Here is a 13,292-nt window from a genome sequence, read left to right on the forward strand (position 1 = left end):
AGGCTCTCTGGCCATACATCCTTTCAATGGCACATGGGGAGTTATATCTGACTTCTGTAGCTTATAGGGCAGAAGACTAAGTAAATACCAGCTCTGGCTAGTAACTCTCCCTGTGTCTGCTCACTTGGACCTACCAACATGTTCCTGACCTCCTCCTGGTAACATAGTTAAGTCTGCCATGGTACCAATGCCTAACCCAGGCTTTTTAGGGATGAATGCCCTGAGCCATTCTTTGAGATAAAGGCCACTTCTCTGCCCCTGATATTTCATAGATGGGCTAGTAAGAGAAGGTCCAGAGCATATGGTTAGAGGAATCTATAGAGAGCAATATAGTTCTCATAGCCAGGTTCATGAAAGGGAAGCATCGTAGCTTCATTGAGGGCTCATGTATTTGGTACAGAGACCCTTCAACATGAATGCCACAGGATTAGGAAACCTGGGGAAATAAGAGTTAGCAGCAACCCAGCACCTGTAGGAATCACCATGTTCTATACTCTGCCACACAGGCCCTTTTCCAGCCTGGGATCAGTGGATATCATTCTGCAGAAGCTTTCCAAATGTCCATTCTCAAATGGTCACATACACTATCCACTGTCATAATATGGTTCCGGCACCTTCCTTTCTTCCTCAGGAGATGGTAGATACTTGTTACCTTGTCTCTCAGCCCCAGGCCTTCCTGTTGCACCCTGCACAGTTAATCCTTTGCAAGCATCCAATCACCATGGCATCACCCAGGGTCATGTCCTGGTGGATATCCCCTCCAATTTCACCCCATGCATCAGTCGTTATTCTTCAAGGCCCCATTGCACATGACATTCTCTCTAATAAAAATATAAACAAGATTCTAAATATTAAGGCGTTTGTGAGGGTGAAGTGTGAGGACATTTGTGAAATGTCTAACTTAAGCACTAACACACAGCTACTTAAATAGACTTCCCCGAATTAATGAAAGTCCAATAGATTATTCTAAAACAGTTCTTAGAAAGGAAGGAGATGTGAAGCTGTTTGCATAGAGGATTCTTCTTCTTAGAGATGAGTGATAATGTGTAGAGGCTGCATGAGGAAGGAAATCCTCCATCCCCACAGCGGGTCAAAACTCAAGGCAGGGTCTTCATGAGATATGACACAACACAGAAATTTCTGATTTCCTTTATCTGTGCTGAAACTGGGTTCTTAACCATGAAACCAGAAATGTAGAAAACCTATCAAGGCTGCAGATAAAAGAACTCAGCCATGATCTCTATGGGGGCCATAACTCTTGAAAAACCCAAGAGGACCCACTTGACCACTGGAGAGTCATCCATGATGAGCAGTCCTGAGAAGGGTGACATTGAGACACTGGCAAAGCCACTCCAGTGGCAACACTGCCTTGGCCTCCAAGGCCATCTTAGTCCGCACTGCTACAACAGAATACCGCAGACCCTTCACACTTTTAGAGATGGAAACCCCACATCCAGGTGCTGCCCTGGTTGGTGTCTCAGGAGGATCCATTTCCTGGTTCCTGGGATAGTTCTTCCTATGTCCTGACTCAGAAGCGGAGAACTGCAGGCTCACTTATTGAGCTTTCTAGCCTGTGAGGGTTCTAGCTTCACAGCCAAATTTCTTTCCAATGGCCTGCAACCAAACACAGTCACCTTGGGAATTACATTCCAACATAGGAATGCTTTGGGGACACACTCATTCAAATCACAATAAGCAGCTTGTTCAGGTATAGATTTGTCACATTAAATGGAACCAAGGAAGGACATATTTCCTACCTAGGCACCAAAGAGGCAGGGTGTAGGCAGGCAGCCTGTTAACTTCCTACAGAAAGGACTAGGACCTGAGGTCATGCCACATGGGCTCTTCCCTCAAATACACTGATATTCTCAGGAAGACCTTGAGTCTAAGCCCATCTGATGCCATTAGGCTGAGTCCTCTACCAGCTCCACTTATTGGAGAAGGAGGGGCTTCATCAGGTCAGGATAACATGTGTGCCACACTGTGCAGCCAGACTGTCTGCCTCCTGGTGCTTGGTGCTTGTCTTCTTAGTAACTCTGAGATTCCAGGCAAGAGTTATTGGGGTACTCCAGCTGTGCCCCCGTCATGCTCTGGGAGCCTGGGAACGGTTGTCCACTGCATTATCAGGGAACGAATCCTTCTTGAAGGAAAAGGAAGATGAATGGCAGCCCAAGGTCAGAGCCACACAAGCCCCCAGAAATCTCTCACCAGCCTATTATCCTCACCATCCAAGGCTGGAAATGCAAGACTTTCATTAAGAATGACCACATTTCCTCCAGGCTTCTAAAAAGCCCAGTGGGCTTTCCCCCATCATTAATCAAGCAAAGTGGCTGTTCGTGAAGACATTGTAGAAATAAACAGCAGGCACTGACCTCTGACCAAATCTGCAGACATGCTCTGGTTGGCCAGCAATGTCAGATAAGCAGTGGACAGAGGGTCCAGCTGGGAGGACAATCTGACGTCCAGATGCCCCAGCATGAACAGTCTATCCCCAGGCAAGGACTCTGTGCCAAACTGCTGCTAGCCCACCTGTCTTGAGAGAGCACTGCGGTCAAACCAGAGGATGGAGCAGATGGTGGCCGAGGGTAAGGGTTGTAGAAGGCTCTGTTCACCACTGCATCAAAAGGGGGAATGGGAAAGAGCATCTGTCCCCATACAAGCACATGTGGACACCTGCAGCCAGAGTGTCAAGCAGCTGTCCCCAGAGACCACCTGTGCACCTGCCTCGCGGAGGCTTCCACACTGTCCTTGTCAGATTGCCAGCTGGAGTCTCTACCACTGAGTGAAGCAACGGAAGTGGCATGAAATCCAAGGTAGCTGGGATGGAAGCCTGGGGGATGCTCCAGAGAGAAAGCCTCTCTAATCAGACTGACAGAGACCAGTAACCAGGGTGGAGAATGGGAGAGTCTAGGAAATGACGACTAGCAGGTCGCTGATACATTTTAGCAAACTGAATGGCAGAGGGAGGGGTGATTCTGTCAGGCCATTCAACAGCTTCTAAGTCCACAGAGATACAAAAATTCCAATCAGAGAGGACATTTTATGACCATACCATATTGGCCCCTACAGCTTAGATGAGACAGCACAGTGGCCAGACACTGTAGCTCATAACGTTTCTCACCACGATATGGAAACCCATTTGAATAGATGGGGTGGCAATGTGCTAATGCTTCCCTTAGTTCAATTACAAGTTGAAATCACTGGGAGAGGCAGTTCTAATGACAGAGTACAATAGCGAGTCTTCCCTGAAAAAGGTTGCCTGGGAAATCTTAGCAAATTCTCAGGGTTCTGAGGGGCTGGTTATCATTTTTATTACTGGCTGAGTCAGACAAGCCCTAAACTAACTTGTCAAGAAAACAAGAAGGAGAAACACCCAAGTCAGACAGTGCTTGGTAGGAAGAATAAACAACAGCACACGGCAAATGCAATGCCTTTTGAAGCCACTGGAAGCCACTTATTAGGTATTTTTCTTCCAAGGGACTTTGTACTAAATAGCAACCAAATTGATTTGCTGTAATAGCACTTGGTTAGCTCCTCAAAACAGAAATCCCTGACCACAAGGCTAATAGAGGAAGACAGAGTCTTTGAGACCACTCCACTTTGGTAGAGAAGCCTGGAGATGGATGACCTTGCAAAAACTCTCTGTGTTTCCACAGTCCTTGCAGTCTTCTAAGCTCAGATCACCATCCCAAGGGCAGCCATCTGGGGAAGGAACAAGGATGGACTTGGGAGCTCCATTTCCAGGGGGATTTTCATTAATTTCATCAAGACAAAGTTAATAATCCATGACAGTCATTTTTTCTTTAGTTGATTGTTCTAAGCATGTTAGAGTCTTTTCGATAAATCTCACAGCTAGAGGCTAGGAGAAATTAGTTTGCCTTCTACGCTGTCATTAGGAAAGAAAGAAGTGGTAATAGTTTCTGAGGAAACTTGAAGGGAATGGCTTGTAAATGAGATGAATCTACAAGCTTCCCAAGTGTTGGGCAGAGGAGTAAATAAATCCACACTCCCTTCCCATCATAGCCCAAAGAAGAATGTAGATAAAAGACAAGAAAAGAGACAGAGATTACTTCAATAAAGTGCTTTACTTATCTCTATATAAAGTGGCTTCTAAAGACCATTTAACTTGGGTTTCAAGTCCCAGGTTATTAGCAGCGTCATCCCATATATTCTTATTGATGGTCTTCAGGAAGCAGGGTCTTTCATGAAGCGCTAAATGGATCCAAACATGGTCTATCTTCTTCAGACAAGGTAGTTGTGACTGAGCAACTGAATGAGTGATGTGGACGGTGAGAAGTGCAAAGCTTGTGGTCCAGGGCTGGAGGGACAGGAACTCCTCTCCCACATCCTGTACTGGTCATGTCTGTGCAACATAAAGTGACTCTCCTTTGCGGGCAAACTGAAGCAGCTTAACTTAGTGAGAACTGGAATGTAGACAGAGGGATAGGAGGTAGGAAAGGGGAGAGGATGTCAGAGACTGGGAAGGGATAAAATACATCAAGGGAGAGGGAACCTGGGAGATCATCAAAGGAAGGAGAGCTATGAGCTAGGCCCGGCCAGCAAAAGAATACACACACACACACACACATACACACACACACACACACACACACACACACACACGCGCACGCGCGCATGCGCGTATGCACACACCCACGCATGCTCGCGCGCGCACACACACACACGCGCGCACTCATGCATATACCCACGCATGCTCACATGCACGCACACACACACACACACACAGAGTGGTGACAATCACACATATGGCCTGGCCCTTTGTCCACCTTTGTACATATCCACATGGAGAGGGAGCCTGGTGCAGACAGGGCTCCAGTGAGGGAGACTCACTTGATCCTTGTCACCTCTTCTATTCCCCAGGAAAAAAGAAGACAAAACAAAATTATAACACAGAGCTTTCTAGCACACAACCCAGTCTCTAGTTCATTCTGTGTCAAGGTCCAATGCTGCAGGCTCTTAGTCAAATCCTTACCACCTCGAAAAATCCTAGCTATTCTATCATGCCAATTTAGCACAGTGAGCACCAAGGCAGGGAAGGTGCTCCAGCTGTAATCAGGTTCATCTTTTTCCTACCCAGTGAGAACAAGTTTCTCATGTGCAACATCTACGAGACAAGCTTTCTTCTCCTTCTGACAGCGTGAGATTATAGAGTTGGATTCAAAGCTTTCACTAAGAAAGATTCCCAAGATTCCCATTGTCCCCTCTCTATTATGAAGGTCCTCTGATAGGATGACACTAAAAGGTCTACATAAGGCCGACACTTATACACTTATAGGGCATACACAGCCAGCCCTGATCTGAACTCCTGGTTTCGAGTCTTCACTCCTAGCTGAAGAAAGAAGGCAGGACTGACTTCAAACGCTGAATTGTGAGCATACCCTGTGTGCGATGTTGTAGGCAATGCCCATAAGCCCAACAGGAGACACTTGCTTCTGTCACCTGGCCCCATTGACCATGTCTCCTTGTGCATCATCTTCCAGATGTTGACGTGGATTCAGGGAAGACGGTGGGCATTCACCACACTATTTCCCTGTTAAGATCTACAGAGAAAACTGCCTGCAAATGGGCAAAATACCTGTTTACTATGGCAAGGCCACAGGGCTACAAGATGAAGACCATACATATACCAAGACAGTAACTGGAGTATTAACAAAAAATTTTATATCTCTCTATAAAGGGGTATAGCAACTGGCTATGCCATAAACATGTTTTCTGGTCATTTTGCTTGGTAGAAATCATGTAGCATGCTGACTAGCCTTAGCTTCAGCACTTAGCAGATGTGCCAGGACTGTGGCAAATGTTTTGAAAGTATGGTGTCTGCGTAAGTGACTTCTTACAAGGAAAAACTCAAAGGAAGTCTCCATATTTAACCCTGCTACAAAGCACTCAGCATGGAGTCCTAAGAGACAGCATCTGCCCCACCCCAATCATGTAACTTTTAAATACCAGAGGTACCCAGTGAGCAAGTAGGCCCTGCCTGCTGATACCAGACATAATTACCACTAATGCTACTATGAGACACTTGTGTCCAGTTGACTGGATTCCATTTGCGCAAATGACAGCATTTTAGTCATTAAAGTGGATGGGTAACTATGTTCAGCTAGCGCCCAGCAGGCCCAGCATATCTCCTGTCTCATGGTGGGGGGAGCTCTGCACGGAGGAGACATTGTGCACTGACCTGAAGCATTTGGAGGTAGCCTTCCTGTGGATCACAGAGCAGGGAAGAGATGCGGTGGTTATTCCTCATGCATTTCTGGTTGTCCTTCGCAGATGGGAAGATTTGCCGGACCACGGTCATCCTGCCAAGGGCACTGTGGACCAGATCCAGGATCTCGGGGTCACTGATTTCCTGAAGAAATAACCAGATTCATGCTTATACCCTCATGAATAAAATAAAGTCACTAGGAGGCATCCAGGCCCAAAGTCCAAACAGTTAATACTGAAGAGGTCAAAGGATTAGGCCCAAGGTACACATTTCATTAGTTGCTTCTTCACAAAAAATTCTTACCATCCTTTAGGTCCAAACAGGATTATTCAGCATTCCCCCTGAGATCTGGTCTGTAGTAAGCACCAAGGTATAGTAGAGGTCAAATATAATCCTTTACTATGGAGCATACTGATTGTGTCAGGGATCAAAGACATCTATTGTCCAAGATTTTGGTACACTAGGTGTTTTACATGCATTTCTTAATGCCATGTGCAGAAACAACCTTAAGAATGCTGTGAAGGGGATCCAATTATTATGGCATTTCATCCTCCAGAATAGAAATTGGAAAGGGAGCTGCTTATAGGGAGATCCCTCCAAAGGAGGCTTCTACAGAGATCAGCCTTAAACTAAACCTAAGAATGAACATAGGTAAAGAAGGTGTGTAAGGTGTGTGTGTGTGTGTGTGTGTGTGTGTGTGTGTGTACCACACATGCTGAGGGAAAAATATAGCTGGGAAGCTGGCACTATAGAGTCTGCAGGAACTAGATGGACTCTGCTCCTTGTAGAGGCATCAGTGGAGGAGCGGCAGATGGGGAAGTCAGGGTCCATCCATCCGTTCCACTTCAAACAAACAACAACAGCAACACAGAAAGCAAGCATTTTCCCTCGGGGTAGTAAGGAGCTCGAAACAATTTAGGTACAAATATGCTATAATCACAATGGCCTTTCTGAACACTTCTGATGCCTTATGGGGCAAGGATTAGAGAGGAACAAACAGAGGAGGAGGAGGCAGAGAGGAGAGTTCAAGGCTGCACAGATGGGCCGAAAACTGAATTACAAAAAAAAAAAAAAGAAAGAAACCAATATTCAACCGGTGTTCCAGCAGTGGGGCAGTTAGATAAGGGGCATCCCAGGCTTACTGAGAAATTACTACATTAATGCTTGGCTCCAAGTCAACATTTTAACTAAAATAGTTGTACTTTAAAATAATCTTTAAATCTTCCTCCTTGCAGATGACCCATTCTAGTTCTGAGACCCTGTGACAGTACAAATGGAGCCAGCCAGGCAGGAAATTAGTGGTTGGGATTTTGAAATCATTTAAATGAGAGCATAACATTTTAAGGGATACAATGCTAAATCAAGCATTTAGGGTCTGTCTTAGGATAATGTAAGTGTCTGTGAAGCCTGGTCAGTTGACAGCACTTGCTAGATCTGGAAGAGAGAAAAGCACAAAGTCCCATAGCCTAACTGTCAGCTCCTAATATACTGAAAACTACCCGATCCCACAGTAGTTGAAATGCTGTTACATTGTGGATATAGACCCATGCCGCTGAAGTTTATATTCATGATGGATTAGGACAAGAGATCCTCCAAAGTAAAGAACTTGGTCAGAAGGAACAGACTCTGAACACAGAGGGCCTCAGAGTGGGCGAGGATGAGCAGAGCCTGGACATGTGCACTCTGTTCTGTTCTAGTGGCCCTGGGGACCAAGGTGCTTCTGAGAGCACAGGTTAAAGGATGAGAGAAATCACAGCCTAATCACAAGGGAAGGAGGCTATCAGGAAGAATGACAAATGGCTGGTTCACTTTGCCTAAACTAGAAGTGGAGAGGATTTGGGGAGGGGATTTCTTATCTAGAAAATGCATGATGTCAGCCAGGCAAAGTGGCTCATGCTTGTAACCCCAGCACTAGAGAGGTTGAGGGAAGCACTGCTGTAAGTTCAAAGCCAGCCTGGGCTACACAGTTAGTTATGGCCAGCATGGCCTAGAGTGAGACCCTGCCTCTAACTAACAAAACAAACAAACAAATAAATAAATAAGCAAAAGGAAGGAAATGAAGAATGTACTTGTCATGAAATACAAAACTGGACTTAAGTATAAACGTAGCCACAAGTCAAAACAAAATGTGTCTCATGACATTTGCTCTTCCCCCTCACCCTAGTTAAGCATGCATTCAACTAGTGCTGCTGATAAATGGAAGCAGCAGGGCAATGTGTCTGCACCACTGTGGAACAAACTATCACAGGAAAAAGAGAAAACAGCAGTGTATCATATGATGCTCACAGGATCAAAAATGGCTTTAATTCTTACATTGAAATTTATGCTTCGCTGTGAAATATGCATGATCATTTTGTACCTATAATATGAATAATGAAATGAATTCACTGTATCTTCCATCAAACTAAAAAGTAAAATGATGCCCACATCTTAGTTGGATGGTTTCTCATGCTTACTCCTCCCTTCTTGTCACAAGCAGCATTTGTCATGCAAGGGCCTAAATGGCATGTAACTTAATCTTACACATTCTGCTGTGTAAACATTGCACAACATGAATCCTTCCATGACCCTGTTTTAACACCACGTTTCTTATACTCTGTTGCACATCAGAGTCATCTGGAAGCTTGATAACTCTGCGGGAATCCAGCCCTGATGCACTTCAGGGAGCAAACTCTCCCCAACAGTCACCAATGTTTAAAACTACCTGCTCATGGGATGGAGAGATGGCTCAGTGGTCAGGAGCCAGAACCCATATGGAGACACAGTCATCTGCAACTCCAGTTCCAATGATCCCAAGACCCTTGCCTGGCTCTGAGCACACTGCATGAACATGGTGCACATATGTACATGTAGGCAAAGCACACATAAGTAAAAAGAAATAATTAAACAACTAGATAACATTAGGGTTCTGAGGCATATCCATGGTGATGACTGTAGCTGTGACTTACTTTTTTAAAGGTGTGGGTGACAACACTACATGACAGTCACCATTTATTCACCCATTACTGATAACCTTTTGAATGTTTCACTTGTTCGCTTCTATGAACAATTTCTTGCATGTCTTCATGTACTTCCATAAGAATTTATTTTTTATATATCATATACCTAGGGTTGTGGTAACCTGATAAGACAATAGGAATGATGGCTGGAGAGATGGCTCAGTGACTGTTTTTCCAAAGGAACAGTACAACAGGGTGGCTTACTGCGTGTAACTCCAGCTCCAGGAAATCTAATCTACTTTTGACCTCCCTAGGCGCCAAATGCTCATGGGGCATGCAGACATGCATTACATGCAGAAAGAAAACAGAAATAACTTTAGAAAAAGAAAATAGGAACATGCTCAAATTTATTAGTAAGTGTCAACCTTCTAATGGAGTTGTACCAATTTACAATTATAATTTACACCAATCATGTGTGGCAAAGGGAGTCCAACATACTTGCCTACACCTTATACACGACATGATTTCTTAAGATGTGCCAGTCTCAGGAGTATGGACTGGAATATTGCTGGGGCTTGTTTTCACGACCTTGATTCTTAATATGGTTGAGTATCTCTCATACATTTCTGAATCATTTATGTCTTGTTCCCTATATTTGTGGGTTGTTAAGCTTTCATTGGGCAAATAAATCTCTTGCACAGTGATTTATGATTCTTTTATTTTTAAATTTATTCTAAATAAGGCTTGCCATGTGCTACAAATATCTTCTCCAAGTTGAGGGCTGTTTCAGTCAGACTTTAAATCCTTCTAACCTTGGGTGGAGACAGCCTTGCTTTGTGGTCACTGTTCATACCTGCTTCACATGACTGCTACACAGCTGCTGGTGTCAAAGATCTATCTTCAGGTCCTTTAGATCAGGGCTTTGTTTATTGTTGAATTCTGCCTGTGTTTTCTTGACATATTTTAAAGACTTGCTATTATTTATACACAAGTTTAGAAGTCTATCTCCTTGCTGATCTGACAATTTTATTACTATTTAAATATCCTCTTTATTTCTAATAATGAATCTTGCCTTATAGTTTGCTGTGTCTGATGTTACTATAGCTATACCATTTGTATAATGGCAATTATCCACATTTTTTATCTCCTTGTTTTCCTTAGAGTTTTCTCTGCCTCATGTTTTAGTTGGAATACCTGTAAACAAAACACACTAGAAATATTTATACCCATACCTGAGATATAGGCAGAGATTCTAATCATTTATCCTGATTATGATTGCTTACATATTTCCATCATATCATTTATATCACATGTTTTGCTGCTGATTACTATTTTACCAAACTTGAAATAATCTTTTTTTACTATTTCCATTTATTGAGGTTTTAGAAAATTAGATTTTCTATATTAGCCTTTATTAGTTTTCTTACCTATTGTAATAAATATACTTAAGTGTGAAATTGTTCAGTATTTTCTTTTCAGTGCTTATCCCCAATTGCCAGAAGTTCAACAAATGTTTCAACGATCGCCAGCCTTCAATTTTCTTTTTTTATGTCCTTCCAGAGTACATTATCTCCAGTACTATAGTGTCTGTGTAATCGGTTACACCTTCTTTCTGGACTTCAGGCCTTATATTTGATATCTTTTTCCTTCATCCAAAGTACATCATTGCACATGCCCTTTCGTGTAAATTGTTGATGATCAATCTAGCTAACAGCTTCAACAGCATTCAAAAGTCTAAAGCTCAAAGTCCCTTCTGAGACATAAGTCAAACTGTAAAATCAAAACACAAGTTACACATTTCCAGTAGACAGTGACATATAGTAAATACTCCCATTCAAAATGGGAGGTTAGCAAAGAAAGAGCAGGTCAAAGCAAGACCACATCCAACAAGAAAAACAACGCATCATGTCCAGTATCCGGGGTCCTTTACGGCATCATATACCATCTTGAGGTTCTTTGCCATAATGTGACATCAACATCCCCAAATCTAGTTCCCGAGAGAGTCCTTTTTCTCTCCTCTAATGCCTCATGACCTGGGTCATCATTATCTGCAATTTCTCTCTACATTCTGGGTTTCCATCCTTCAAGAATAGCCCAATAAAGCTCTGTTTACAGCACTCCAGGGTTTCTCTAGATTACAGCTCCAAACTCTTCTAAATTCTTCCTTAATGAAATTTCTAAAAAGTCTACCAAGCATGAGGTCAGGTAGTAACAGCAGTGGTCCCACTTCCAGTCAGGAAACTGAGAGATGACTAATGATGCTTTCCACCAGCCCGTGGGAGAGCACTGCCTGCATTCAGTGAGGGTCTTTCTTCCTTCTTCAGCTGAACCTCACTATAAATGCCCTCACAGACATACTGAGAAATGTGACCCCCTGGGAGGTTCTAAATCCCATCAAGCTGGTCATTAAGATTAATCATCAGTTTCTCTTCTGTGTGGTCAAATTCCCCTTGATGGCTGCCATAAAGATGCAAGGGAAGGCGCTTAGAAGCCATCTGAATAATCCAAGATTGGGGATCTAAGATCCTCACATCAAGACCATTAATTTCACGGAATTTGTAAAAGCCTTTATGTCAAGAAACATTCATAGACCTCAGGGCTAGGCCTGGAATATCTCTGGATGTCATTATTTAACTGCCATGTACTATTCAAACTTGTTGACAGTATACTCTGGGAGCAATTCAAGTGTCCAAAATTCTCCGTCCTTGGGCAGACTGGTTTCCTAACTCTCTGACAGAAGAAAAAACAGCAAAGAGCTATGGGAGATTAAAATATTTTACCTATGAGAACAGCTGGGAAATAAACCATTCTCAAGAGAGGTTACTGTTGTTTATCCCATGGTATAAAGATGCCTGTGGTGAGAACAGGAAGCCATTTCCTCCATGGAGGGAATGCCCTGCATTGCCTAGAAAGCTCTCAACAAGAACTCCCAGCACACATAGGTTTCCTCAGGTTGCCCAGAGCTTTAAGGGTCCTACTTTACTTCCTCAGCCATAATATCATTTACTACTTTAACATTCTAATGTTCATTCTTTTCCCAAAAGTACACTAAGTATTGTTATCCTATTTCCCATATTTCTCAACCACTATTTCATCTATCAGCTATATTTCAAATAATCTCTTCCTAAGTTGTACTGTACTATTTATCTATACATGTACCACTTGATATGTGGATTTCTAACTTCTAATTATTACATTTGATGACTAGCTCATTAGTTTGTTAATTTGGTTTCCTTCCCCTTGGTGTCTTTTATTCTTGGCTCATAAAATCCTGCTCTAGTTTTGAAACGTACTCTTTGTATGTTGCATCACCTTACCTACATCTCAGTCACACAAGCTTCTTTACTGGCTCTTACTCTTCCTCATCCTCCCGACTTCTCTCCACACAAGTATAATTTTCCTTAGAACTCCTTGAGGAGTTTGTAATTGTTCATTTTAAAAGCCAACTTGTTACAGGCTAGAATCACCTCAAAAGTCTCCACTGAGGTAATAAACAGATCAAGCTGTCCGTGGGCATGTCTATGAGCCCAATATAGGTCTAACCACTCCCAGAATAGAGGACCCAGGAATGGTTAGACCTGGGCCTGGTAAAGGACACTAGCTGAGTACCACACAAGGAGGCAGCATTGGGTCATATTAGTTCCTTTCTGCTTTTGACTGTGACTCTGCTGTGACTAGATATCTCAAGCTCCCACCTCTGTCACTCCCCCACTGGGATGGATTTTGACCCAGTAGTGAGCTAAACACACTCCTTTCTCCCCTAATTTGCTTTCTCCTGGAGTATTTTATTACATCCACAATAATGAAACTAATACAGAGCTCTTTAACTCTGACCAGCATTCATATATTCCAGCTCCTACTATACATAGAAGAGGGTAAATTACTATACAACCACGATAAACTAACCTTTCCTCAGAGCTTCGGTAGACAACATAGGTGTTAGAAATTGGGTCAAAACTTATATGATGGTTATCAATTTTTAGGAATGTGTTCCTCCATCCAGTTCCAAAACTGCAATAAAGAATGCTGTTTCCCACCTCATTCTCCTCTATGCTTTCATTTGCTCTCAACTCTAATAGAGAGAATATGTTTCCAGATGTATGTGGAAATATTTCATTAGACACTGC

General features: G+C 43.1%; 1 protein-coding gene across 5 annotated transcripts in view; it reads right to left on the reverse strand.

Annotated features, from left to right (window-relative positions):
• Positions 1 to 13,292, reverse strand: part of Grid1 (glutamate ionotropic receptor delta type subunit 1) — a 703,193-nt gene that overhangs the window by 221,568 nt on the left and 468,333 nt on the right. For all 5 annotated transcript variants that reach the window (XM_040747685.1, XM_040747682.1, XM_040747684.1 and 2 more), the window contains one exon: positions 6,200 to 6,370. In XM_040747685.1, the coding sequence (XP_040603619.1) occupies positions 6,200 to 6,370 (171 nt within the window). The remainder of the gene's footprint in view (positions 1 to 6,199; positions 6,371 to 13,292) is intronic.

This window comes from Mesocricetus auratus, unplaced genomic scaffold (genome assembly GCF_017639785.1).
Source record: "Mesocricetus auratus isolate SY011 unplaced genomic scaffold, BCM_Maur_2.0 Super-Scaffold_100006, whole genome shotgun sequence".
NCBI lineage: Eukaryota > Metazoa > Chordata > Mammalia > Rodentia > Cricetidae > Mesocricetus > Mesocricetus auratus.